This window comes from Amphiprion ocellaris, chromosome 5 (genome assembly GCF_022539595.1).
Source record: "Amphiprion ocellaris isolate individual 3 ecotype Okinawa chromosome 5, ASM2253959v1, whole genome shotgun sequence".
NCBI classification, from domain to species: domain Eukaryota; kingdom Metazoa; phylum Chordata; class Actinopteri; family Pomacentridae; genus Amphiprion; species Amphiprion ocellaris.
Genome location: NC_072770.1, coordinates 17,199,566 through 17,227,425, shown reverse-complemented (window position 1 = coordinate 17,227,425; position 27,860 = coordinate 17,199,566). Strand labels below are relative to the sequence as shown.

The 27,860-nt window shown below is 41.8% G+C and overlaps 3 protein-coding genes across 3 annotated transcripts; 1 reads left to right on the top strand and 2 right to left on the bottom strand.

Moving 5' to 3' along the window:
• Positions 1-1,611: 1,611 nt before the first annotated feature.
• gata1a (GATA binding protein 1a) lies at positions 1,612-5,897 on the bottom strand. Its single transcript, XM_023278329.3, has 6 exons — positions 5,750-5,897; positions 3,814-4,041; positions 3,231-3,728; positions 2,620-2,765; positions 2,396-2,521; positions 1,612-2,307 (listed from the first exon to the last, which is right to left on the bottom strand). The coding sequence occupies exons 2-6, from the start codon at positions 4,025-4,027 to the stop codon at positions 2,020-2,022; spliced, it is 1,272 nt and encodes a 423-aa protein (XP_023134097.1). The 5' UTR covers positions 4,028-4,041; positions 5,750-5,897; the 3' UTR covers positions 1,612-2,019.
• A 3,417-nt stretch (positions 5,898-9,314) lies between these two features.
• si:dkey-13a21.4 (uncharacterized protein LOC494576 homolog) lies at positions 9,315-13,779 on the top strand. The gene is made up of 5 exons (XM_023278330.3): positions 9,315-9,430; positions 10,303-10,429; positions 10,548-10,766; positions 12,751-12,876; positions 12,984-13,779. Exons 1-5 carry the CDS (start codon positions 9,324-9,326, stop codon positions 13,068-13,070), a joined length of 666 nt encoding a protein of 221 aa, XP_023134098.1. The 5' UTR covers positions 9,315-9,323; the 3' UTR covers positions 13,071-13,779.
• A 147-nt stretch (positions 13,780-13,926) lies between these two features.
• On the bottom strand, positions 13,927-26,927 carry hcfc1a (host cell factor C1a). Its single transcript, XM_023278325.3, has 28 exons — positions 26,773-26,927; positions 25,404-25,604; positions 24,714-24,862; positions 23,584-23,744; positions 23,284-23,492; positions 22,927-23,011; positions 22,701-22,807; positions 22,421-22,600; positions 22,091-22,333; positions 21,833-21,981; positions 21,545-21,727; positions 21,243-21,464; positions 20,754-20,858; positions 20,426-20,642; positions 19,978-20,114; positions 19,738-19,885; positions 19,387-19,607; positions 18,310-19,135; positions 17,906-18,051; positions 17,597-17,731; positions 17,273-17,480; positions 16,771-17,046; positions 16,577-16,683; positions 16,346-16,480; positions 16,068-16,253; positions 15,661-15,958; positions 15,515-15,578; positions 13,927-15,418 (listed from the first exon to the last, which is right to left on the bottom strand). Exons 2-28 carry the CDS (start codon positions 25,597-25,599, stop codon positions 15,379-15,381), a joined length of 5,133 nt encoding a protein of 1,710 aa, XP_023134093.1. The 5' UTR covers positions 25,600-25,604; positions 26,773-26,927; the 3' UTR covers positions 13,927-15,378.
• Positions 26,928-27,860: the final 933 nt, after the last annotated feature.

Below are 27,860 nucleotides of genomic sequence, written 5' to 3'. Positions count from 1 at the left end.
AACAATCACAGTAGCTCAACATGTGTGAAAATTCAATATATGTCCTACACAGTGCTGCTTACATCTATATAACATTTCATTATAATAAGACACATGCTATTTGAGTGAATACACTTATTCAAGTCCCTTATAATAATTTTAATGCATTTGTATTTTAAGTTTTCTATTTTTTGCTACTTTGTGCTTCTATTTTACTATATTTATAGGAAAAACTTGCACGGTTTAATCCAGCGTATATATTTTTGGCTAAAATTTCTTTTCAGATAAAGATTTTTCAAACATATATATATATATATATATATATATATATATATATATATATATATATATATATATACATATATATATATATATGTATATATATACATATATATATATATATATATATATATATATATATATATATATATATACACGTGTGTGTGTGTGTGTGTGTGTGTGTGTGTGTGTGTGTGTGTGTGTGTGTGTATATATAAAATGCTCTAACTCTGGCATGGGTCATTGCCTTCATTATTTAAAACTTTTCCTTTTGGCCCTTTAAGTAAAACGGCCTGAGAATAGTTTTATTATTATTTGTAATGGAGTATTTTTACTGTGTGGTATGAAATTTTGTGATGGTTTTGCCTCTTCTACTCTGACATGGAAGAAGCACTCAGATCTTGTACTTAAATAAAAGAACCAATACCACAGTGTAAAAACAAAGTGTAACAAGTAAAGGTCCTGCACTTAAATTTATATGTGTCGTTAAATTTTGATTTAAGTGCAGGTTAAAGAGTATTTGCATGAAAATATACTTAAAATTTCAAAAGTGAAAGAGCTTATCATGCGGAATTTACCATTTCAGATAATGTATATTATTGGATTGTAATTATTGATGCATTACTATGACTGAACTACTTTTATTTTGATCTACAATATTACATCATAATGTGTATGTTAGTTATATTTTGTGTTATTATGCTAAATCTGAAAAGTATGAAATAAAGTTGTCAAAGTAAATGTAGTAGAATAAAAAGTATAAAATTTACCTCTGAATTATAATGGATCATAAGTACAACGCAGTAAATAATAGGGACTCAGAATTGTACTGAAACAGTACTGTGGTAAAGGTACTTCACTGTTACAATCTGATCGTTTGCATACACACAATTTGCAGGAAGAAGAGCTGTAATATCATAAAACATATTGTGACTATGATTACAAAATATGTCCTCAGTTTTCTCTGAATTTTCCATTCAAAGATGATTCATGATGTAAAAATGGAAAATTAATGCCGGGGAAAAAACCCTTCTAAGTATTCTAACCAAAGATGAGTAATAACAGATACAAACATGACCTTTTGTGTGAGCGTGAGCAGCTCAGTTGTTCAAAAACAGACAGAGCTAGTTTAAATACAAAACCAGGCCTAAGTGTTGCACTTTGTGTTTGTCACCTCTGCGGAACAGAAGATTTGCATGCCCCCCATGTACAATTACACTGTCAAAGTGGAGCGCTGGCTGCACAAAGACACCATTCTACCTGAGCAGGGCACGACAATAACAGCACACATTGTGGTCAGGTCACTGAGCCCAACACATGAGGTGAGAATTCAAATGACTTGAAATACAAGCCTTCAGAAGTCACAAAACACATTTTATTGTTTTCTCTGTAGCGTTTCAATACGGTAATATCGCTTATGCAAATACAAAACAGACCTGCAAAACACAACACAAAGCTAAAGTTTCACATTTTCAGTCATTAAAGAGGGATCACCACACAGTCACATCTGATTTGTGTTTGTATTTACAGCTGAAAGAACTCCCCCATCAGTGCGGCAACCTCAGCGGAGTGATTTTATTTGGCTTCAAACAAGGATAATATGAACACAATATGTTTTCTAATAAAATACAGTGAGAATAAACACAAACTGACATCCAGTGAAGAGACCCATATGTACAAATCCATATTAAAAACACAAAAAAAATGGCAAACGAGCAAGTAAATATGCAGATTCCTGAGTGTAAGCAGGTGCCTGTTCTGTCAGACCAGAGTGGGCACCATGCCGGTGTTGAGGTGGTGTGTGTAGGGTAGACTGGCTGAGGGGTGGAGGGGGGATGGTGTAGGGACGAGGTGAGGCATGTGGCTGTAGGTCAGCAGAGTCCCGGGGCCGAGGGAAAAGGGCCCGGTGTTGTCGTCCAGGGAGGTCGGCTGGGTCGCCTCCGAGTACGACTCCAACAAGGCGGCCTTCTTGCTCTTCTTGTTCTTGTTGGAGACCTTCCTGTTGCGTGTTTGAATGCCGTCCTTCTTCATGGTGAGAGGCCGGTTGACCTGAGAAAACACAGGAGGGGAATTAGGTTAGAAGATGTTGGATAAAATGGTCTGCAAAAGTATAATCATGAGTTTCATCCACACTCACATTGTGCAGTTTAAAGTAGAGTCCACAGGCGTTGCACACCGGCTCTCCACTGGCGTTGCGTCTCCACAGTGTTGTTGTGCTTGTGTGACAGTTGGCACACAATGTACCTGCACGCTTGCTGACAATCTACAGCAAGGAAAAGAAAATAATCAAGGATTCTAAACTACTCTGACAAACTATTGACTGAACGGTTTATTATAAAGAGCCATGTCTGTGTGTCATACCAGTCTCTTCTTGGGCCGGATCAGGGGTCGGTTCTGGCCGTTCATCTTGTGGTACAGTCCGCAGGCGTTACACAGGTAGTGGCCGGTACCATCCCGACGCCACAGAGGGGTAGCTGTGGCTCCACAGTTTACACACTCTCTGGCCTCTGTTCAGTTATTAAAGATGCAGTTATTAATAGTTATCATTCATTACAAAGTGCTGCATATGGAAGCAAATTTTGTTGTCAGATATATTTAATCTTAAAATGGGTTGAAGTGCTTTAAATAATGGAAAAGTTAACATTTTATTACAGAACTAAATTCTGTATTTGACCAACACCCCCACCCACCCACACACACACACACACACACACACACACACACACACACACACACACACACACACACACACACACACACACACACACACTTTTAGTCATTTTTTTTTGCATTCATTTGCAGATGCCCAGGTGTCATTGATAGACTGTTGTAGGACTTTTAAGTCTGAAATTTAGTTTTTGTGATAATTTCCCAGCATGCAGCATGATCAAAAGATCCAGAGCAGCTGTTATAAACAATGAGCTTTCAGAGTACGTGTCATGTGGTTAAAATGATTCTCAGTGTTTCCTCACCTGGAGTGGATATCCTCATCTTGTTGCGGAGTTTCGGGGAGTACGAGGGGCTGATCCAGGCTCCGGGGCTCGAGTAAAGGCCAGTAGAGCCATAATCCTGCGGACTGCTCATGTATGAGCTGTAGGGGCCCAACATGTGTGGGTGAGATGATGGAGTGTACACACTTCCGGCTGCAGGAGTCAGGTTCAGGAAGCTGCTGCTGGCCCCCGACCCACCCAGAGGGCTCAGACGCTCCGCCTTCAGGGCCTCCTGAAGCCGTGGACTCTCCTCCCTGCCCTCCCTGCTCGGAGACGAGTATCCATCTCTGGAGTTGGTGAACGACGACGAGAGTCCGGGGGTGTAGAGGGAGGTCGGGGTGTGCGAGTGCAGCAAGGTTTTGGTCAGAGGGCTCCAGGTGGAGGCCGGAGGGTTGTAGGGGGAGCTGAGGGAGTGGGTGGGCGGAGTGTCCAGCAGCTGGAGGTTGCTGAGGAGACTCGGTGAGGTGAACACCTGCCGAACTGAAAAAAAGAGGCAAGAAAGAGAAGGTCAGATCATAATTTAGAGGGCGAGGTGGAGGATTTGTTGGTGGACGGAGGCACCGACCCGAGCTGTGCCTGTAGGCGGATGGAGCTCGACTGTGGTTGGGGTTGGAGAAGAAAGAGGGCAGGCTGTTGTAGTCGGTGTCTTGGCTGGAGAAGAAGGACTCGGCCTCCTCTCCTGGAGGCAGCAGGCCAGGATCAGAGGAGAAACTGGCCAGAGGGTCTGAGCTGAGCAGAGACGGAGACACCCAGTGGGACTGCTCTGAAGAATCATCCATAGTGACAGGAGAGGCTGGGACAAGACCATAATATACATGTTAGAATAATATATAGTTGCATCTTCCCAGGATTATTTTACAAAAACTTTTATTTTATGTTGTTGTCACACTGGAACTGTGTTCTTGTATTATGGCATGAATATAAAGTCATTCTTAATTTTTTTTTTTTAGCACTCTACACCTTCAAGCTATTTGTGTTTAAAACTGACTGTTTGACCTTTATATGTATACATTTATTGTTGGTGCTCATTCCTGCTTTTAAATGTATGTTATATTTGCATCTATTCTGGTTTGTTGTCTTTGTTGGTCTTTGTGAAAACTGCCCTCTGAAATCGTGTCTAAGTGCTCTGAGAACAGCTCTGCCAGCTCAGCTCTGTTAATAGAGATGAGTGTGAGAGAATCTCTGGCTTTGATTCAAGCAGATGCTTTATCGCCAAGCTCTTCACTTCACAACAACCGGTGTGACTTTAAGTTATCAGGGACAAGATCTCTCGACAGCCGGTTTTTCAAACTTCCTTTTCTAGGATCCTCATTTGACTGTGGCTGAAAGTAAAAACTAAAAATAAATGGGTCTATAAATGTGGCGATGCAGCCAGTGACCGAACGGCAGAAGGTGTGCCAGTTAGAAGAAAAGGTAAAAAAAGCAAAAGCAAAAGACGAGCCCCTCAGGGACGCCCTGCTGGGTGGACAAACAGCACAACACGAGCTAAACAGATGTGTTCGCTGGCTGGTTTTGAAGTGAAAGAGTTGACAGCAACAGCCTGCTCGCAGGATTTTGTGCGATTTTCACATCAGACTTCTAAATTAGTGCTGGGTTTAATTAAGTAGCTGTTCAGTTATGTTTTGTTTTTTGACAAATTTACAATTTTTTATTCATAATAACTCAAATTTATCATCGCAATGCCTGCAGCCTTGACATGAAAAAAAGAAAACGAAAATTTCTGCTTCCGAATAGTGCTACAACTCAACACACAGCCATGACACTGCACAATGTTACAGCAAAATGGTGTGAACAGTAATAACAGCCAAGGCCACTCTCTCACTCGGTATCTTCACAGAATAGAGAAGAGGAAAGAGAAGAGGCTGATAGTGTCTGATAAAGTCTGAGAAAATCTGATACGCGGCATTATTATAACACTAAATATATCCAGCTCCACTGATACAATGTGACCCCTAATCGAATCTGATTAATAGAAATCTGTTAGATGAGAAAAAAATGTAAGGTGGCATGTTGTGGATCAAAACTAAGAGTAAAAACAGGAGGTTTGCTATGATTATTTCAAACACAATCCCTCACACACAAGAAGACAGTTAATTAAGTTCTCCTGACTTAACAAATTAGCATTTTGTACAGCTATTTATATTACAGTATACAATGTAAAACATAAAATAGAAGAAATGTTTTATTTGCATGTAAATTAATTCAATTCCAAGTTATGTAATGACTGAATCAGTTATGTAATTATATAAACATGTGGTATTATGTTGGAAAAATGGTTTTAAAAAATATGAGAAATCTAAATAAAAGTTCAAAAAGGAAACTCCGTCGACCCAATGCAAAACTCACATCTACCTACAAGTCACAGTAATAAATGGCCTAAACTGACTTTCAAATGCATAGTTACACTCAACCAATCAATCAGTTATTGTTAACAAATCAAGCAGATTATATTAGCGGTGTCTCCTGAAGGATGTGTGACCAGCAGCCGAGAGGTCGCCTACCTGAGTGGAGGTCACAGATGAGCAACAGGGTCGTACAGGTGGACGGTGGAACAGCTCAAACTGTCTACCTCAGTGTAGGCTGGAGCTAGAAGAACAACTTCTCCAACCACCAGCAAAGTTTAGGGCTACGAGAGTCCGTGGGAGGGGTCGGGGACAACTTATTTCAAAGACACACCTCTTTGGTCCAGAGAGAAAAAAGTTGTATGAGGGCAAGTGTGACATATTTACAGCCATAAATTTCTAAATCATATTTGAACCGAGTCATTTATCTACAAACACAAACAATGTTTGTGTTATCAGAGGTTTGAAGAGCAAGGTGAAGGTATCGGCTTCAAATCTTAGTTCCTCTGCTCTTCCTTTATGGCTGCTTGTGTAGTATTGATAACATGAGTGTATCTCTGATGATTTCCACAGAGGAAGCACTGCGTAGAAAAAGCACATTAGCACCAAACCAAGGCCATTAGTACATAGTTTGACACAGCTGATGGGCAGAAATAAGAGTAGTTTATGTGATAGGTCCTCATTAATACACAATAGACACATAAATACAACATAATAGGCATCATCCAGCAGCTCCATGGGTGCTTTTTGTCTGTTGATGAAATGTGCATACAGCCCCTGATAAGGCCGAGCCCACATGGAAAAGAGTTTGACAGACATTTGAACAAAGCAAATATAAAATGCAAAGACGCAATTTCTTTGTGGTCCGAGCAAAGCTTAGAGTGGAACACAGTAATGCAAATCGGGGAAAAGTAGCTGCAATCATACGGATGAGATATGGTCTGGACACGGCCTGGCGCTGCACAAGCCCGACACTGTCCCTGTCATTTGATATTCAAAGCAGCTCCCCAACTTTCCTCTCTCTTTGTTCATTTACAGTTTTCAGGGAAATCAGTTGAGAAAAACAGTTGAGAAGAATTTTATATAACACTGGGACTATTTTTTTCCTCTGCCTTTAGAGAAGCCAAAGGAGTTAATCCATCCTCATGAGGTCATGTGGTACCAGATGACCTGCATCAGTTAGGCTGGATGCAAATCAATACATTAATTCTGGTGCAAAATTGTAACTGAGACACCCCGTATATTTCCCACACTTGCTACAGTTACTTCTTACTAAATCCTGCACCAACAGAAATAAACATACGATCAATTCCACAGAACTTTTGAGTCCTGTTTTGAGCCATACTGAGGTCATGTTGTCTCAGTTTTGGGGAAACGTAGAAGGAAGTAAAAACATTTTTCAGGTGTTCAACTGAGTTTTTTGTGGGGGGAAAAAAGATCAGGATAAGATAAGAAACGTACTTTTTAGGATGTGCCAACAGACACAATCAGCTACTTGTTAATTAGTTTTACAAAAAAAACCACAAACATTTAACTGAAAAAGTCTCACACAGGATTCAATTCACTCAGTTCTCGTTGGTTTCAGATTCTTCCAGGAATTTCTTTATCAACTCTCCCTAACTTACTGATTATATGGTTACCCAGAGGCTCTTCAGAATCAGAAAGCTTTGTTGTACCAAACAGTACAACAAGATTTGCTGTGCACACTTAAAAAAAAACACTACACATACATGTACACACACTCTTCAGTAAATAGCAGAGCTTAAAAGCATAAAAACAACATCAGTACTGTACAAACTATGGGCCATAATGACCACTATGATTGCATTTATAAATACTGTAGGTAAGCAGTACTGTTTTTACACTGCAGTGCATTTTTGCTAATTAAAACTAGCAGCAGAAAATGTGGGGACAGAGGTTCTGGTTTGTGGATGCTAACTCTCCTCTGCATGCTGGGTAGGCTCCAGCTTATCATTAATACTACTTAGCATTGGGAGTTTATTGTGTAATCTACTACAGTTGATTCCTTTTCCCCCCCTTGGATTTCCTTCCAAGGATAACAATGTCAGAATCAAAAGAGAATGAAGTGAAGGAACACCAGTGTGTGTGAATGGGTGCCGTCTTTAGAGTGAGACGAGGTCTCTGTGTGGACAGCTGGGCAGGGACGTGGCTGCTGCTCTGCTCTGATAAGAGGTTATCAAGATGGAAGGAGGAGGCCAGGAATTGCAGAGCTCACTGACACACAGACCTACAGGACCCTACAGCACGTCGGCGGTTGCATCCTCCTGCTTAACTAACACAACCCTCTGGACACACACATGCAGCGACAGACTGGCAATATGTCGACAGAAGCCACTGCAGCATCTCCTTGTGGAAGTGTGAACCCGTTGTAGCCGGGTGACGGATGGCATCATGTGTCACCGGTGGACTGTGAGGACAGCCTCCTAATTCCCAAGAAACAGACTTCTGTGAAGGCGGTGGTTCTTATCTCTGCAATGCAGCTCTGCAGCAACAGTGCTAAACCCCAGAGAGCTGTTTCTCTCTGACACACATAAAACACACTCTGTCCTCTCCGGCGTTACATTTTTAGTAGTTTAACTACTTTTTTAGTAGCTCTTTTTTGGCACGTGACTTGGCTTTAGGTCTGCACGTGATTTTAGTGCAGCAGCAGTGTGTAATGAGTGCATGTTTCCCTGCAGTGACTAATAAAGTTTGGCACTCCAGTATCACTAACTGAGATATCGTGGTTTTCTTTCATTGCTGATTTTGTGTCAGTGTTCTGCTGCACCTCTGACAGTCTCAACAGGATGCAGATATGCCAGGATTGTGGCATTATCTCATTTACTTCTTTTTTTTATACTTTCATATTGGTTTGTTGTTCTGCTGCTTATTCTGATTTGCTGCAAAACTTCAGAATATTTTACTGAAGATTTTTTTTCTTTTCTCCTTAGTTACCACTTACAGAAATTCAATATTTCTATTATGTATAAAATTAGTTTGTGTCCATGTATTTGTTTGTCAGCAGAATCCCTATTATGCCTGATGAAATTATATTAACCCCTTGAGATACTCTCTCCAATTTAGGCCCTATTTAAGGGTTATTAAGTAGCTTTGATGCTGAAAACATTACATACCTCACATTGTGTATTTTTTGCTGGTTTCTGCTTTCCATTAAAGTTTACAAAAAGTAAAACACTCAAACCAAAGACTGTATTTGTTTATTTATGTCAGCATCACAACAAATTGAAACACTATATAAGATATATAGATTATTTTGTACAGATTTGGCATCATCACAGGATTTTAAAATAAAATTCTGCAGGTTTTAGAAGTATTTGGCTGCAGCAGGATTTTATCATTAGGTTGTGATAATTCTCGTGCTGAATGCATAAAGTTAAATGTAGTTTAGGCAGATTAACTTAATTCTGCCATTTATTCCTCAAATAAGAAGAAAGAGTGAAACATTGCAATGTAAAATGTGAGTAAACATCAGTATTTTAACCTCTGGTGTTCTGTTTCTTCATTTTTAATAACAGCATATCTGTGCATTTACTTAAACTATTGAGCATATTCTAAATTTAATTAAATGATAAAGCTTCACATTCAGTTGAAAAGCAAAGGATTAGTAGACTGTAAATAAAACTACCTGATGGCTCCAACTGCCAGGAGGAAAGGTGAATCACCTGAGGCCTACAGCACCCTCTAGTGGAGAACAAAGAAATGATCCAATAATATGTACAGTAGATCACGGCAGGTGAAGCTCCGGTGGAACAAACACGTTAACATGAGTTTCAAAAAGGAGCCAGTCACTCTGAAAATAATCCTCATAGGAGACTCGGGGTAACTTTAACATCTTATTTCACTCGTTTGATCGTTTTGATTTTCTGCTCCAATGACAGTGTTTCACTTTCATTTACTGCCGCTTCCTGATTTACTGCAAGACTGAGCCTAACAATTCCTCAAGATTATTATTTAAATGTGAAATTTGGTGTCTAGGGCGGAGTAAGACAAAATGAAGACTAACTGTATCTAGAATAAGAGGAAGATAACTGACGTTGTTGCACGTTTAGCTGATTAATAAGCACTGTAAAACATTTTAAGTTCATTCTGCTTAGAAACAAGTTCTCCTGCTGCCTTAAACATGTAAATTAACAGCACTTTGGTTGATTAATTAGTTGAAAGGTATTTTATGAGTGGTGAAAGTGTACAACATCTAGTCTTAGATAGTGTAAAACAGCAAGTTTTCCATGTTTGTTGCTCATAAAATTCCCAAATTAACTGAACTTTAAAAAGAGTTCAATAAACTTAAGATTTTATGTTGAATCAACTAGTCCCATAGACAATGATTACAGACTATGTTTTTCTTTTACATTTTCTAGGTTTAAAGAATTTTTCATTGTCTAACAGTGCATCCTGCGAAATCTGCTTTTATTCTAGTTTATTTTCTTATAGCTGAATTTAGCTTATTGAATTGAGTGAACTCTCGGCTGTTCATTCATTCAACTCATCATTTTAAATCAAAACGCTTCAAGTTATAAGAAATCATGTTTCTGAAGTGGTCTGAAAATTAAAAATAATGAGACATTTTTAAGCTTCAATAACTAGAAAATAGTAAAAATCGCATTTTTATTTTCAGTAAACTAGAAAAGATGAGTTGATTGGACTGAATTTCTTTGGGATGTTTTACAGCGTGTGTTTGTGTGTTTACTTAGGGTGGGAAAATCCTCCGTCATGAACAGATATGTGAACCACCGCTTCACCAACATGTACCGGGCCACGATAGGGACGGACTTCCTCTCTAAAACCGTCACTATAGACAAAGACACCGTCACCCTGCAGGTAGCTCACCTGTTGCACTGAAACACAACCTGACAGCCGCTAGAAACACTGAAACTGATTTAATATGGGGCAGTGAATCCACAGCATCATGGTTTTTATTGTTTTTGTTGTGAGTCAGATCTGGGACACTGCAGGCTCAGAGAGGTTTCAGTCTCTGGGTCCACTTCTGTACAGAGAAGCTCACTGCTGCATGCTGGTGTTCGACGTCACGTCCAAGGCTAGTTTCTCAGCTCTGGATGTCTGGAGGAAGGAGTTTCTGTTCCAGGCTGAACCCCAGGATCCAGCTGATTTTCCTTTTATTGTCGTCGGCAACAAAACTGACCTGAGCGACCGAGAGGTCAGTCAAAGTCTTCTCCTGCCAACCAGCAGCTTTTAAGAGAGATGCAGTGAAAATCAACTACTTTTCTTTGTATTGTTTGGTTCTGCATAGTTTGATTTACTGGTAGTTTGTTGATAATTTGGTCCTGCTCTTGCAGCTTGAATTTTGTGTGTGTATCAAATAGTTAATGCACACAGAAAAAAATATTGGCTTTAGCGTTTCAAATGTCCAACAACATGGAAAATCGTTGTGTTATGTATCTTCTTTGCGTAGTCAAAAAATCAATAGGAAAACTGGCAAATATTCACATTTGAAAAGGGATTATTGGTGTTTTTGCATAAAAATAACTTAAATGATTAATCAGATTTCATACCACGAACCAACTGATCTGTTTACTAATCAACTAATCATTTCAGCTCTAGATCAATGGTTCTTTTTCTTACTTAAGAATTAAGTAATAAGTAAACTAATAAAATGTGAGAGGAAATCATTTCTAAATGAATATGAGGGTTTTAAAATGTGACTGTAACAGCTACAACGACTGTATACTAAATTACAAAAAAACCCTGAACTTTATAAATGGCTCTTTTGTGAACGAAAATATAAGAATTCTGACACAGATCGAGTGGCTGTAGAGTCACATCTACAAATATTTGAACGGTGAAACAGTTTTTTAGAGTTTTGCCTCTGTGCACCACATCAGCAGACTTGAAATGAAGCAATTAAGATGTGATTAAAGTCACTGTCAGCTTGAAAACAAGGGGTTAATAAAAAAAAATTGCATTAACCACTGAGGAGCATCATCCATTTTTTTTACATTGTCCCTCTATTTTTACAGGCTCAGAAGTAATTGGACAAAAATGATAATAAAAATAAGGACCATTTTTAATAATTGGATACAAATCTTTTGCAGTCAATAAATGTCTGAAGTCAGAAACCTGTGGACCAAACAGTAAGTCTTTATTTCAGCTTCCCTCAGTTGCTGCTTGTTTGTGGGGTTTTCTTACCTCAGTTTTTATCTTAGTAAGATAAAAGCAGCTGAATTGGATTGAATTGAATTAATTTCTTTGCCTTGAGAAGTTCTAGAGTTGCTTTGACGGTATGTTTTGGGTGAATATCCATCTCTGCTGTGAAGCGCTATTAGCATTTGACTGAATCTGAGCAAAACGTGAAGCTTTTTACTCTTCAGGATTCATCCCATCTCACTGACAGATGTTTGACAGATGATGTGTTTACGGCAGGGCTGTCAAACTCATTTTAGTTCAGGGGCCACATACGGACAAATTTGATCTCAATTGACCAGTAAAATCGCAACATAATAACCTGCAAATAACCACAACTCCAACTTTTTACCTTTGTTTTCGTAAAAAAAAAAAAAAAAAAAAAAAAGTACATTCTGAAAATGTTGACATTTAATGAATCATCTTTTTATAAAACATGATAAATGACATGAAATTTCTTCAGAAAATTAAGTGCAAATTGAACAATATTACGCCTCAGTTTATTGTTTACGCATGTGCGTTACAACTCAGTGTGTCTACAAAGGCACAAAACATTTTGTCACAAGGATCTGGAAATGAAGATATACTATTTTATTTTATGATCAAAACAACTTGTCAAGGTCTAGAAATTATTTTAAATTTACAGTTTTACAAATTCACAATTTGCAGTTAATGCGCTCTCTGTAATTTTTCCACAAGCCATCCTGTGGGCCAGATTGGACCCTCTGGTTTTGGCCCGCGATGCTCCTGGTTTACAGAAATCTTCTCTGTAAAAACCTTTGACTCTTAATAGGTCAGCAAAATGCAACAAGAATTTTGAACTAGACTTAATCCAATGTTCAGATTCTGGAAATGTATGCAAACATTTGAACATAAAATTTCAGAAAACCTCTAATACATGAAGTAGACTTCTTTGAGTACCTGTAGTATCTCCTCTTGAGATTGTGTTGGATTTAGTGCGTGTGAATCCTCTGTTCTGTCATGTGTTTGTTTCCTTGCAGGTGTCTCGTGGAAAAGCCCTGCAGTGGTGTGAAGAAATAGGAGCAGAGTACTTTGAAGGAAGCGCCAAGGAGGACCTCGACGTGGAGAAACCGTTTCTGAGAGCGGCTCTGAGCGGCTTACGGCAGGTGATTACGTCGGCTTCTTTGCATCTAAGAGAAAAAAGACACCAAGATCTCTCTCTATGTTTAACATGTTTATTTTTTGATGATAAAAGATACATTACTCCCTACAGTACAAAAAACACACATTGGAAAATACAGGACATTTCCAGATAACCTGCAAACAGCCGAGAGAAACTCGCAACACCTGTGAGTGCTGAGAGGAGCACTTGTCCCAGTGTGGGAGGGAAAGTTCAGAGACCTCGGCACTGCTGATGATGACCAATCTAACGAGGGTGCAAAAATAGTGACCCAGCAAAGGTACTGTGGAAGGAAAGGACACAATTGTATACCACATGGAGAGAGGAACAAACTCATTAAATGTTTTTTCTTTTTTTGAGAACCTTCAGCTTATGGTCTAACTTAAGGCATCACTACTAAAATACACTGCTTTTGCATGCATGTCTAGTTTTGTTCAACAGACACACTGACACGCACAAAATTATGAATGCATATGAAGAGAAAGTTCATTTCTAGAAAGAAACTCGGGAGAAATCGCAAACTGAAGCCGAGGTGCGAGCCGGAGAAAAGGTGGCAAGCGGTAAACCTTGGCTCTGCTCTTCCTGGCCGTTACCATCACAACTGAATCCGCCCTTACAAAGTAGATATACACTCATGTCCAGTCAGAAACCTCCTCCCTGTACAAGTTTGTACTGTAATGAACCTAAGCAGTGATTCAGACTCCTACAGTGAATCAGCTTGACAGAAGCAAATTAGAACAATCAGGGAGACTATATATATTTATATATATATTTGTTTCTTTTATAAGTAAAGACACAAAAGGCAATCAAGAGATGACCAACATGTAAAAACAGTTTGTTACAGGTAATTATATAAAAGGCCAAGATGTTTTTTTTTTGTTTGTTTTATTCTTGCTCTATGAACGAACTAATTTACAAGTGAGTACACTCCGGCTATGTAAGCTTTTCTTTCCCAAGACATCCCCATTCAAAGACACATGGGTTGAACATGTCACAGTTAGCTTGCACACCATCTGTAGTCTGAAATACAGAGCCGTGGAAGGAAAAAAATTAAAATTTATTAAATGGATTCACATACATCAATAGGGTAGGGAAAATATGTCTACTAATATAATTTGCCATTCTAAAAATTAAAGAAGAGGGTGAGACACCACATTCATGAGCATAAAAAGCGTAGGACAACTGATCGGGATATTAACAGGGGTAAAGGTATGAAAAGATCCGATGTTAAACTTTCCTTATACCCCGTGAAATTCCATGTTTGGCAAACGAAGCAACACAAGCATTGAGTAGTAAACAAAGTAAAAACTCTCCTCTCCCTGGGTCCACTTCAAAGTTCCCTTCAGTCCTATAACCTCTGCGGTTCTACTTGGAACAGATACAAAAGTCTTTCTCTCCATCAATACCATCTGTTAACAACAAGAACATACAACCAACTGAAAGAAGATTTTTTAAAAATATAGTGGCAACCTCAACACAGCCACCCATCTTCCCACGAACACAAACTATTGGGATGAACAACAGTTAAAAAAAGTGATGTTTTTAAAAATGCACACAACATACACATACACACAGGAGGAAAAAAAGCTTAAAAAATACAAAAATAAACTACACAAAAGATCTTCTGCGTCATTGCTTGCTAATTTTTTGGGAAGATTTTGCAAGGTTTTTTTTTCGTGTGTGTGCTGCAAGTCTCAGTCCTAGCAAAGTCTGTCATTCGTTCTCTACAAATCTCTTCCTTTGCCATTCATTTTTGTCCACTTCGAAGTGTCAGCCACCGGTCCTCATCTTGGGGTAAAAAGCGCACAGTGATGACATTACCAGGAGACGGGAGTCCAGTACGATGACTGTACAGACTTGGTTCTCGATGAAGCAAATTTGTTTTGAGCAAAAAAATGAGAAAGGGGAAAAAAAAAATGATGTCCTCATTGGTTGAGGACAAGTGCTTTATTTGTTTCCATACCGATTTTTCCTCTCATCTAAACTAATGCCTCCACAGCCTTTTTTTTCAACACTGTACATCATTTCATGTAGTCTCTCTCTACATCCCCCCAGAATTCACGAAACACAGACCAAAAAAAAAAAAAAAAAGGTAACATTGCGCTCAGGCTGGCTCCCAGTTTGAAAGATGTAAATGCTTCTCTATACTGTTCAACTACTGAAACAAGCCAAAAATAGATGTTAAAGGATGGAAGGGGATGTGACTGAAAAAGATAATGTGCTTCTAGGTTTGTGTTGCTCTAAAAATAGTACGACCAACAGAACGAGGAGGAAGGAGGGTTTTATCTACAGAAACATCTCTCAGATTTGACTTTCATCTTGGCTTCATATGGTTGTTCTGCCTCCATTGCTGCCGTGATCTGAGACGGTGGGGGTGGAGGATGAGATTAGGATGAGGTGGTGAAGGAGGGGTGAAGGTCAGTCTTCCTGATAAAAAGGACAGCGAGTGGAAAAAGGACAAAAGACTGGGAGGGGTCTCTGGGCAACCTCACTGGTCCGTCCTTGCTTTCTTTGGACCAGTAGTCTTACTGCAGGAGGACACAAAACCAGAATAAGTATTGCACGTTTTATGCATTGGTGCCATGATCATGTCTGCCTGTGTGAAACATCTTTACTGTACTTACGTATCAGGAGAGGTGCCTGGTCTTTTGGGGGCCGGTTTTGCAGAGGCCGCATCTTTGCCAGATTCTGCAAAGCAGGAACATGGTTAGAATATGTCAATTAATTCATTAATGAATTGCTCAGCGAGTTTGTGAATCTGCTTGCTCACCTTGCAGCCATCGAACTTGGGTGGCGGGGCCGTAGCCCTTCTCGTTGCGGGCGGCGATGCGGAAAATGATGGCTGGCTTGGTGGTGTAGTCAATGTGGGCGTTGGAGAGGCTGGACGACTGCACCAAGCAAGAGGGGTTGGGTCCACAATACACACGCATGAAGGCTAGCTGGGCCGGGGTGGAGGCCTTGGCCTCAGCTGTCTGGTTGCTCTGGATGGCCAGGTACACGGAGTACTCAATGATCTTCCCTGATGTCACCGAGGGGGGCTCCCAGGTCAGGTGGGCACCATCTGGGCTCTGGAGAGTGACAAAGAACAGAACCTACTCAATACCTTGCTCATGGTTTTCCCACCACAATGTAAAATCCACAGCATAGCAAGGGAAATAGTTTCACAGGTGTGTTTACCTTGCTGATTTTGATGGCGCAAGGTGCCCCTGGGAAACCTGGTAGGCAAGTCTTAAACGCAGATATCTCTGAGAAGGCTCCGCGACCACAAGCGTTGATTCCAGCAACACGGAACTTGTAAGCTGTTCCAGGCTGAAGCTCCATTTTCTTCATCTGGCTGTAGTCTGGCATGATGCCAGAATCATCCTACCAAACAAAAATAATAAGCGATTAGAGATGCGCCGAGCACAATAACGCATAGCCAGCGAAGCATGAAAGGAGCCCCTTGAGACACTTACATCTCCTTGAGAATCATCTGCTGGCACATAGAAGTGGGTGACAACCATGTTTGTCACTTTAACAATTCCGACATCAAACCACTGGTTTTCTTTTTTTACAACAGGCTTCACTGGAGTTGGTTGAGGGGCTTGTTTCTGTGTGGAAACAAAAAAATATAAAGTCAATAAAAAAAAAAAAAAAAACATCCTGATTTAACCCACCAGATGCTTAGCATTATGACAATGACTGACCTCCCCCTCGATGCCATTGGCGACCTCTGCTAGAGCAGCTGCTGCTTGCAGCTTGGCTGGACTTGCCACAGCTACAGAGGGTGCAAATGTACTTGATGGAGCGAGTGCTGAGTAGTGAAAAAGAAACAAAAAGATCAACCTACTGTACAAAACAACATCCCCATGACGTTAAAAAATACAGCACCAAGACTTACTCTCAGCAGTGGTGCGTGGCAGAAGAGAAGCCACAGCACCAGTGACTGCAGTAGCCATTTCATTGTGTCCATTGCTCTCGACAGAGGGGTCGTTGAGGCTGTCAGCAGGAGCAAGGCCCTCGGTGGGTAAGCTTGTGTCCACGGCGGCCTGCTGGGCTGCAGCCTGAGCCTCCTGCAGCTGCTGCTGCTGTTGGACCAGCGCTGCAAGCTCTTGCTGGGTCAGCATGATGGGGATGTTGGTCGCTTGCTGGCTCTCTCCAGCAGCATCACTTTCATCTGTTAATAATAATTAGCAAATGCAACCATAAGGAGGCTTTAGTTGTTGGAGACTTAGAGCAAACGTCTGCTAAGCATCATCTTGTTGTTAAACGTTTAAAAATAAAATAATATTTTCATGTTCCCTTGTCTTTTCCTCCCATAGCTAGAACCAGGCCTTGATCTATGATGTTACAGTTCAAAGTAAATCTTAACTAAGGGAATACAAAGCGATGCTTATACTCACTCATTACGGCTTGCTGAGCTGCCTGGAGAACAGCCTGGATCGCCAGGGCCTGGGCCTCCTCAGTCGCTGCTGCCTGAGCAGCTGCCTCTGCTGCTGCAGTTACAGCCAGTTCCTCGTCCGACAGTCCCGTCACCATTAGTGTGGCTCCCTGGCCCTCAGACATCAGCTCTGAAGGCAGGTTTAACGCTGTCGCTGCTGCTGCTTCTCCCTGGAGGAACACATTAGAGCAGTTCCATCAAATTACTGCAAAAAAACTGCATGACTGAATGGAACCTCAGAATGCAAGCCTAGCATCGGCTTTGTGTGACATTATACATTATTCACCTCAGCTTGTGTCTCCATAGCAGTGGCTCCCTCCTCAGCAGGTGCAGCTTCTGCTGATGCTGCCTCATCTGTCTGCATGGGCTCCTCTGTGGAGCTGGCAGCAGTACTCGCCCCCTCAGTGATTGATGAGATCGACTAGATGGAACAAAGATAAAACGTGTGCATCAGCCACAATGAGAAAAAACAGAACATTTTGAAAATAACACATTTCTCTTCCATTATGGTATCAAATTTAGACATGCAGCATAAAGATACTCATCTACTGGGAAGAATATCACCAGTTTCTTAGGAATTGTTTGGTATTCTTACAGGTACAGAGGGTCCAGGAGCTGGAGTAGACTGAGTAACAGTTGTGATGGCCCTGCCCTGGGTGGTGGCGGCCATGCCAGTTGCTGCAGTAGTGGAAGCCACCTCCGTGCTGCTGGTACCTTCTGCTCCTTCCTCTGTCTGCTGGGCTGCTCATGACAAAGAAAAATATTTCAGTTTGCCTTCTCAATACATTTATTTTACTCGTTAGGTGCAACAGAAACATCAACCACATGGCAAACTGGATATTTTGGCTGTAATTTTGCTCTTTCTGTAAGTACAAAAAAGCAAGAACATACTTGAAATTACATCAAAAATTGAATTCCAAGGATGTTTAATGTACAAACAGTTCAGCAGCTGAATCCCTTATTTGTTTATTTTCCAGTGTAAGTAGTATGTTTGTATACCTGTGCCTTCGCCTGTCTCCATGCTGCAGGTGGCAGTGGTGGCTGTGTTGGTGGTCCCGGTCTCGTGTGTTTCACAGGGTGGGTTGGAACAAACCCTCTGGACCATTCCCGTTGCCGTGCTGGTCTGGTCTCCTCCCATGCTGGAGGTGGCTGTGGACGGAGTGTTGGTGGTCCCCGTCTCGTGGGTTTCGCAGGGTGGATTGGAGCACACTCTCTGCACGGTGCCCGTCTGGCCTGCGTTCATGTTAGATGAAGCCTGAGTGGCCGTGTTGGTGGTGCCCGTCACGTGGGTCTCGCAGGGCGGGTTGGAGCAAAGCTGTTGGACTCCTCCCATGTTAGACGATGCTGTGGTAGCTGTGTTAGTTGTCCCCGTTTCGTGGGTCTCGCAAGGGGGGTTGGAGCACACGCGTAACGTCGACATGTTTGAGGATGCAGTTGTGGCTGTGTTGGTGGTGCCGGTTTCATGGGTCTCGCATGGTGGGTTGGAGCACACCTGCCCTGCTCCCATTGCGGCAGAAGAGGTGGTGGCTGTGTTGGTTGTTCCGGTCTCGTGGGTCTCGCAGGGAGGGTTAGAGCACACCTGTCCTGCTCCGATGGTGGCAGAAGAAGTGGTGGCTGTGTTGGTTGTTCCGGTCTCGTGGGTCTCGCAGGGTGGGTTAGAGCAGACCAGGGTGACGGTGCCAGATCCTTCTCCGCCTGCTCCAGCCTCGGTGGAGCTGGGCTGCTCGGAGGTTGGTGAAGCCAAGATCGACACAGGTAGATCCTGTACTGGCTGAGCCTCTACGCCGCTGGGAGTTGTGATCAGAGTCACCTGGGTGGGCTGGTTCTGGAGAGAAGAAAGCTAATTTAGACAGCTTCAAGGCATACAGTAAGTTTGCTTTATTATTTCCTTTGCAGCAGCTCTGTGGTTGTTCTGTGATAAGAGGAATAAGCAGTAAAATATTTCATTGCAGTCTTTTCCTTGGGTTGTAATACATTAATTAAAGCAATGACGCAAACCCCTGCAATAACTTCATAGCTTAACAACTATAATGCAAATTAACTAACACTGATGAAACAACAGCTGCTGGGTTTTACCTGCACTGTGATAGTAGAAGAGGGCAGTGTGGAGGCAGAAGTCAGGCTAGTCTGAGCAGCTGACACAGTTATGGCAGTTGGGTTGATGACCTGGCTGGACAGGGTGGCGATGGTTCCCAGTGTGGTGATGGGGGTAACTAGAGAAGCATTGGAACTATCAACTGTGCCTCCTGCCAAGCTAGTTGAGACTGTACCAGTGACTGTGCCAAGAGTGGTGACACCTGGAAGGGGGAAGACGTTGAAAAATTAAAACAAAGAACATTGTACAAAGTACTAAATCTGTGAGGACATATTTATGTCAGCCAATAACTAATCACTTAAAAACAAAATCTCAACAACAGTTATCCTTACCAGTAGTCCCCTTGACAACCAGAGTGGTGACAGTGGGCTTAACAGCAGACACTGTCACAGGTGTAACGAGACGAACCCCACCCACCGTGCTCATGGGCACAGTGCGCAAAATAGTGCCAGGTTGCCCAGGAGCACCCTTCAAAACCACCTAGAGACAGGAGATGCAAGTTTAGTCTTAGGCACAATATAGTAAAATAAAAACACCATCTACAAAGATTTGTACATGAAGAGTCAGCTTACCTGTGTCAGTCCCTGTTGGCCGGCCGCAGTGGCAAGCTTGGGCACTGCAGTGATAATTTTACCAGGAGTTCCAGTGGTCATCACCTTGGTGGTAAGGATTGTGATCGGTGTTTTCATGCCAGCACTGCTTGTCACACCTATAAGGACAAAACATGTATGCCTGAAACTGATAATGTCAACTGAAGACACACTACTGACTACTCAATGATTGATTCAGACCTGCAAATAATTGTTTTTATCAAAATGCATTGCTACACAATTCAATTTTAAAAACGGCAAATTTATATTACAGTTGTGGCACAGAATCTCCATGCATCGATCAGGTGACAACAAACAATTCAAAAACTGCATTAACATTCCTTGTAAGTACTGTTTTATAGTACGGATCTTAATGTGTAGACTGCCCAGTTATGTAGCTTCAATACTGTAAACTTGAATAAGTTTTGACCTGTAGCTCCAGGTTGGGTCATGATGGCTGACATGGGGATGGTCTTAATGATGGTGGTGCCCTGCTTAGTTGTGGTAGGAGAGACGCCGCTGATGTTGAGGATAGTGGGCTTGTTTCCTGTGCCTCCTGCCTGGGAAGTGGTGATAATGGTTGTGGGTTTTCCATCTGCAGAAGTCACCAGCTTCAGGATGGTGCCGGCTGGGAGGGGACCCTTTGTCTGGGAAAAGAAGCAAACGTTACGCAAACCATTTGAAGAAAGACATCTGGTGCCTGTCTCAGGAGTTTAAGCTACCTCCTGTTTTTTCCTGCACTCATGCAGATAGCTGACCTGTATGATCTGTGTGAGAGGGTTAGTGGAAGCCTGGCCTGTGACAGCTGATGTCTGCACTGGCTTGGTTTGTACCACAGACATCATCTTGCCAAGGTTGGAGATCTGCCGACATAGGAGAGAGACTCAAGTTCATGAGTCACCAGAAAACATCGGACAGCACAGGGAGGTCAGTGGCGAGGTGGACCACTCAACTTGTGGCTCTATGATTCATTCCAGCCCTAACTGACCAACAGTCATGCAGATCATTAACATCATGCTCCCTGTTTTCTTAGTAGAGTTCTCCAACAGTCACTGCAGGCCAACTTTTACAGCCTCTCCTACTGTTTCAAACTCATGTTGTCACCATCTTGTGACTAAAACACACACCGAGTGTGAAAAAGCAATTTACAGAATCCATGATTTACAGCATGCCAGTGAAAGCACCAAAGGGTGTGTAGAGTAGTGTTTCTGTATTAACATTGTGCTACAGAATTCCTGTTTTCTTACCAGAGTGCCACTGCTGCCCATGGTAAGGGGACTCTTGACCAGGGTGATGGTCTTGGTGACTCCTCCCACCACAGTGGTGACCACCTGGGCCTGCTGAGCTACTGTGACTGCGCCAGACTTGTGCACAGTGATGATGGGTCTGGTGGTGGTGGGAGAGGATGCGGTTGCTGTGCCCACCTGGGCTGCAGCTGTCTTCAACATCCGGGTGGCCGGGTTACTGACCTAGAAGCAGAAAATGATCTTAGAAACTGACCTGTGACTGTCAGAATGTTGGAAACAAGAACAACTACTGAGATGTGTACCATGACTGGAGAAGCCATTTTCACTGTGGTTGTGCCAGGAGAAACTGCAACTGTTTTGAGAATGGTGGCACCTGCAGGAACATTGAGGACAGTGCCTGCAGAAGAGGGCGGGATCTTCTGTGTTGCTGCAGCTGCAGCAGCTAAAGCTGCCATGCCACTCATCTGAGGGCTACTTCCAATTGGCTAAAAATTAAAACATAAAATATTAATGAGCACATTTGTTCATATGACAATACACTTCATGCCAAATCTGAAACACGTTAAAATGGTGTGAAAAATTGCTCATACCGATCCTTGGGTAGCCTGTGCAGGCACCACCATTCGAACACCTGGAGGAAGGGATGTCACAGTGACGGGGGACTTCCCTGGCTGGCTGGGACGAACTGTGACAACAGATGCGCCTGTGGCAGACTGTTGGGCTGCTACTTTCAAAACAGCTGTAAAATAAGGGAACCACGCAATTAGAAGCTGTGTGCTTTTGCTGTTGTTGGTGTAGTGACAACGCTAGACATGATGAGTACAAATCATTTGTCACTCGTGTAATACCTGTCTGTGGTAGGCTCTGAGCAGAGGGAGCTGCTGCAGCCGGTGCTGGGCTCTTTGGAGAGTTAACGGGCTGCGACGGGGTTGCGCTCATGGCTGGTGACGCTGCAGCTGGAGTCGCAGGGATGTCATACTTCTGTAGCTGCAGTAAGTACGTGTCAGCTGTGGACACTGCACCCCAACTCACCTCCAGCGAATTTGTGTTGGCACGGACTAACTGCACCCTGGCTGGGGCGTGTGGCCGCTCTGTGTTGGAAAATGACACATTTAATAACACCGACACAATGTGAGGCACTGATGAAATTCAAAACTGCAATGTTACACAGCTCCTACCTGTTTCCAAGTACCAGAGGTCTTTACAACAGACTTGGTTGTTCCAAGCTTTACGATAACCGTCACGGCCACTCCAAACATACAGTCTAGAGTTGATGGCCACAGCACAGTGGCCTGCACGGGCCCTGGGGATGTTGTCTTCAAGAGTATCCATCAACACTGTTTCCCAACACATGGTGTCTACAGAAACATTACACAAAAGTTAACACTGGCGCAGTCTATTTTACTCAAAAATTTCCTATATTAAATTAAGGCATTTAAAATATAGAGTTAGACAAACCAAGATTTAGGCAGGCAAGAGTGTTTGTGCATTTCCACTCTTTCTCATGTGTGGCCACTTTGACGTCATCCATTACCAGAGGAACCCATCCTCCAAAAACATACATCCTGCACAGAGAGAAAATGAAGTGAGATCCTGCTGACAGACACAGCCTTTTCTACAGGGAAATCCAACAATGCCTGAAACCAAAATTCAGTGTTATTCAAATGTGCAGCAGTTGTCTCACTTGTTTGTGATGGTGGTGGCAGAGTGAAGACTTCTGGGAAGTGGCGCTGTGCCGCTTACTGATGGTTTGTTCCATGTCAGGGTATCTGGAGACAATGGCAAGCAGCAGGATGTTAAACAAAAGCATCAATGTATTATTAAATGCTACCAGAAGAATCAAAGAACATCATGTAAGGGAAATTCACACGACTGTCAAACCTCAACTTTTTATATCCCTTCCTGGTAGTGTGGAACTCTAATGGTAAAATATTTGACTCTCTTTGTTCTGGGCGTGAATAGCAGCTATCTCTAAGGGCTGACAGCAGGGCATTTATAATTTTAGCACTGTCATTTATCCATTTACACTTTAGAAACCTACCGATATCAAGCGTCCATAGATCGCCAAGACGACAACCGCTCATTCCTCCATAGATTATCAAGCGAGACTTCCTGCTCGTCTTTTCTGTGTATACCACAGCAGTGTGGCTCTCACGAGGAGGAGGCAGAACTCCGTATGTGATTGGAATATCCCATCCAACCACACTGGAACCCGCACGGAGCTCCAGTGTGTACAAATCATTCAGGTATCTGAGAAACAAAACAGTTGTTGGTGAAGTAGAATAGCAAATTAACAAGCCTCAGAGGGCCCAAACAGCTAAAGGTGGGAAAAGGTCTGTACCTGGGAATGTTGTTTTTTGGGTCTTCACTGTCATTGGCTAGTCCACCAAACAGGTAGCATTTGTTGCCAACCAGTGAAAAGCTGTGACCAAGACGAGGACAAGGAGGGGGGCCATTCTTCGGGTTTTTTGCTTTCAACTTTTTCCACTCCCATCTGCTGGCCTGCAACAGAAACAACGGTCAAAACACATCAGTTAATTACGTTGAAGAATAAGTAATATTGTGTTCCGTCTACTAATCCCATTTTAAATGTCGACATTAATTTTTACTTAGGTGTACGCTGCATATTAATTTTATGTTGTTTTCATTTTTTCAGTGTGAATAAATGCAATTGGAAACTGGTTAAGAAAACTAATTTAGCAAATCTGATAATAAAGACAGTGGGCACTTGTCAGGTTAATTAAACATAACTGAGGGCCTTAATTCTTTAGCTTCCCACTCCTCCTAAAAATGTGACTTCACTGTAGTTTTAAAAATATAAAATGGAGCTAAACCATTCAACAATCACATGCATCAAAAAATTACTGTTATTTAATATTATTGTTCGAACTCCTAGCAGTTATATAGTTAAAACTGTGGATGAACTGCATTTCTCAATTAATCCTCTGAAGTGCAGTCAGGATTCACAGACTCAATGGCATCAGCAGGCATTGCAATGCACTTCTCTTGGTTCACAAAAGAGAATTCAGTTTCAAACATGCTGACCAGAGACTGACTGTAGCTGAGCATAAAATACATGCAAAAAATATAACTTAGTTGCAATGGACACTGGAAGACTCAGCTTTGCCTTGCACTTTCACTAACTTTTCCTGCATCAGTAGTCTCTGATGCAGACAGACAAGTCTGATATGTAGCTGCAGAAATGTGCACGGTATCTAGTTGGTGATGTTGTAGTATGATTCCTTGCATATGAACACTGTTTCGTAAACCCAACCATCTCCTTTCCATGCGTTCATCCTTGAGCTAGAATAACAATTATTTTAAATAACTAACATGTCTGGAAAATTTTATTTTGAATTAAACAATATTTTAATTAACTAAATGCATCAAACACTTAGTTGCAAAGCATTTTTATTACCTTAAAGTGCGAGTTTAATTCAGAAATCAAATGATTTTCTATAGAAAGATTACCTGTAGTTCATAGAGATCGTTGCTGTACTTTCCATACTCCACCATTCCACCAAATACCAGCAACCTTGTGCCATCGCAGACAAAACCATATGCAGCACAACCGGGAGGAATATCACCACGAACTGCCGGGATAAACCACTGGTTTGTTGCTGAGAAAGAAAACACAACAACAACTGGGTTATCTTTGGAAGTCAACCGCTATCAATTCACTCATATTATGAAGGAGGTTAGGATCAAAACACAGCTGTTTTTTCTAAACAGTGTAAGCAGTGGTCAGCCCTTTTATCAAACCAATATCGGCACTTAAGGATGGGAACACACACAAACCACATTTGCTAAGTTTGTCTGTCCTTATTGGTTTATGTGCAGGAAACTGGGGCAGAGGATACGCTTAAACCAACCAGCATCATCCATTTTATTTTAGCCCGCCTTTTTTAACGTGCATTAGAAGCCTTTACCCGGCAGAGGGGGCCAAATTTAATCAGACACGGCTCTGTTCGGCCTACTGCGGCCTGCACGCTATTTAGTTTTGCAGATCACGAATACATATTAAATGGAGCAGTTTTAAGCAAAAAATTGTATAAAACCGCTTCGTATCATCACTTTTCGTATTTATATATTTGTTAAGTGAAACATTATCCGCTCCGTACAAAATAATCGGTAAAGTCCCACATGCAAAGTTAATCTTACCTGTGTTGTATACATGTAACTCATCCACAATCCCTTCGTTTCCACCGCCAAAGACGACCATAAGCTCCTTTATGGCCACAGCTCTGTGTCCATGTCTGGGCCGGGGAACTGGACCGGACCATCCGAGGACCCGTTTCCATCGCGGCTGCAGAACCGACGTCGTGGTCCCAGACACCGCGGAGCCAGGGGCAGACATGACTTCTGCCGGGAGAACGATAAATCAGCATTTGTCTTACCTGCCCAACGAATGGCGCCATATTTACAACAATAACAAAAGAAATTCAACAGCGGCATCCGACCGAGCGCTGTGGCTAACTTCTACAAGTGCTACTGCGGTCAGATCAGCTGAACCGTTAGCGGCTAGCTCCGGTTAATGAATACACTCAGTCCGAAGAAACTAAATCCGCACAGCACCTTTCCACCAACTCCTTGTTTAAAATCCTTCGTACAGATTTGATGTCGCTGTTTTGTTAAGAAATACATGAAAAATCTTTTCATCACCCAAGTTTTTTCTTAGTTGTTTCTAACCATTGAATTCAATCCATGGAAGCAGCCATCTTGCAGCCAAACAAACCCCCGCTAACGCTACTGCCCGTCTGAAAAATGGCGGAAGCGAATGAAAAAGAAAAATACATGAGCGCTATCCCACTGTACCGGCAAACAAACACACCACGGTAAACACACGTTCAACAGAATAATCGTAAGCCGGGCAAGCAGAACAATACACAGCCGCAACACAGATTTAATTAACAGTTAGAATCGTTAGCAAGAGTCGGCTATTTTCATGCTTCTCTGGGAGTCGCCATATTGTAGCTAGCAAGCTTAGCATTCTTTGCAACCCCTTAAACGCAGTTATTAACATTTAAAACATAACCCAAGCCTACTTTAACAACCACGTGTATTGAGGAAATCACGCGTCTCAACGTGAATCGAACGATTTACTGAAATATATTACATTTTAAAATGCAATCGCAGCATCCAAAAGGGTTCTAGCGTTAGCTGTGCTCCGTTAGCGGTAGCGGCTAGTTGCTCAACCTAATTTGCTCGAGCTAACAGCGTTAGCTGCAGGGTTGGCTTCTGTCAAAGCGTCGCCTAATTTCACAATTAAATTCAACGTAATCTCAAATTCTTTTCCAATGCATCGTTTACCTGATACAGATGTAGTTGCAACAAGACTCTTAAAACGTAGCTAAACTGAGGTAATCAGCATAAACACGGTGTTATTATGTTTCATGCCGTCTCTGGAAGCAGCCATATTTTCGACAATCGGCCTACTTCTACAGCTCCCACAAGAAAAATGGCCGGGCGGTTTGCTACAACAAAACACAACAAACCGAAAAAGGCACAAATACTTCTGAATTTTACTTACTTATTTCGATGCAGTAATTGCAAAAACACCGGTATGTGCTCTAATCTTGAGGCAATAATCCAAATTCATTCGATTTGTGAAGAAGTATTTCCTCTCATGCCTGCCTGGAAGCTGCCATCTTCTTGACAACCAGAGGCGGAGGAAAATGGAAGAGAGTTGGCGTCACCCAAAGTAAACATGGCGACGGAGACCCGGTCACTAACCGTTTGTGACAGAAACGTATATGGAGGTTTTGATATTTGCCATTTTAAGTCGGCATATAATGCTCTGAATAGGAATGTGCTTTCATGAACACTCGAAACCAATATAAAGTAACGATATTCCGAGTTTTGGCAAATTCAAACAAGTTGTGTTATAGCAATAGGGTTATTGTCCCTTAGTAAAGATGGCGACATACGTAGTGGAACCCCTTTTATTTTAATATTGTGGGCGATGCTGATTTTATTCGTCTCTAAACTTACTTAGATGGGCCCATACTTGCACAACAATAGTATAGAAGCACCAATTTAGAGATTTAGCGCTTACATATACTAAAGTTGACACGCCCACGTCCACCATTAGTGCGCCCTCCTCTGATACAAATACTGCATTACTACAATGACATCCACACCAATAACAAAACCGTCCCCCTTTTTCTGACTAAGCCTCATCCAATACTGGAGGTAAACTGAAAAAGACGAGAAATGCTCAGAAATATAAAACTTAAATTGCAACCTCCAGGACAGCAAAATCTGTAGTCAAAAACTCTTATAGGATTTTCATGTATTCAAATAGAATCTTTTAGGATACCTCTGAATTTCTAAGACAACCGCCCTAGTAAAATGAAATGAAATGAAATAAAATTATATTATATTATACTAAGAGGGAAAGAAAGAACTTTTTAAGATTTTTTATTACATTTTTTAAAATCATTCCAGCCTCTCAAATGTGTAAACAATGTGTGTGCAAATGTGTGAACTGCGGATTTCTGTGCATTGCATTTAATGTCAGGAAAAGCTGAACAGCAATTTTCTGACATTTTAAAGACCAAACAACTAACCGATTAATCACAAATTAATTAATTAGATTAATGATGACAATCATCAGTT

Excerpts from the sequence above, each read along its gene's own strand:
- gata1a (XM_023278329.3), bottom strand. The coding sequence starts at position 4,027 with ATGGATGATTCTTCAGAGCAGTCCCACTGGGTGTCTCCGTCTCTGCTC. Across the intron at positions 2,766-3,230 it reads GATGAGGATATCCACTCCAG|AGGCCAGAGAGTGTGTAAAC; the intron begins GTGAGGAAACAC and ends ATAACTGAACAG. Across the intron at positions 2,522-2,619 it reads TCCGGCCCAAGAAGAGACTG|ATTGTCAGCAAGCGTGCAGG; the intron begins GTATGACACACA and ends TCCTTGCTGTAG.
- si:dkey-13a21.4 (XM_023278330.3), top strand. The coding sequence starts at position 9,324 with ATGTACAGTAGATCACGGCAGGTGAAGCTCCGGTGGAACAAACACGTT. Across the intron at positions 10,430-10,547 it reads AAGACACCGTCACCCTGCAG|ATCTGGGACACTGCAGGCTC; the intron begins GTAGCTCACCTG and ends GTTGTGAGTCAG. Across the intron at positions 12,877-12,983 it reads CTCTGAGCGGCTTACGGCAG|TACAAAAAACACACATTGGA; the intron begins GTGATTACGTCG and ends TACTCCCTACAG.
- hcfc1a (XM_023278325.3), bottom strand. The coding sequence starts at position 25,599 with ATGTCTGCCCCTGGCTCCGCGGTGTCTGGGACCACGACGTCGGTTCTG. Across the intron at positions 21,728-21,832 it reads CACAGGCTACCCAAGGATCG|CCAATTGGAAGTAGCCCTCA; the intron begins GTATGAGCAATT and ends TTTAATTTTTAG. Across the intron at positions 20,859-21,242 it reads TGGGCAGCAGTGGCACTCTG|ATCTCCAACCTTGGCAAGAT; the intron begins GTAAGAAAACAG and ends CTATGTCGGCAG.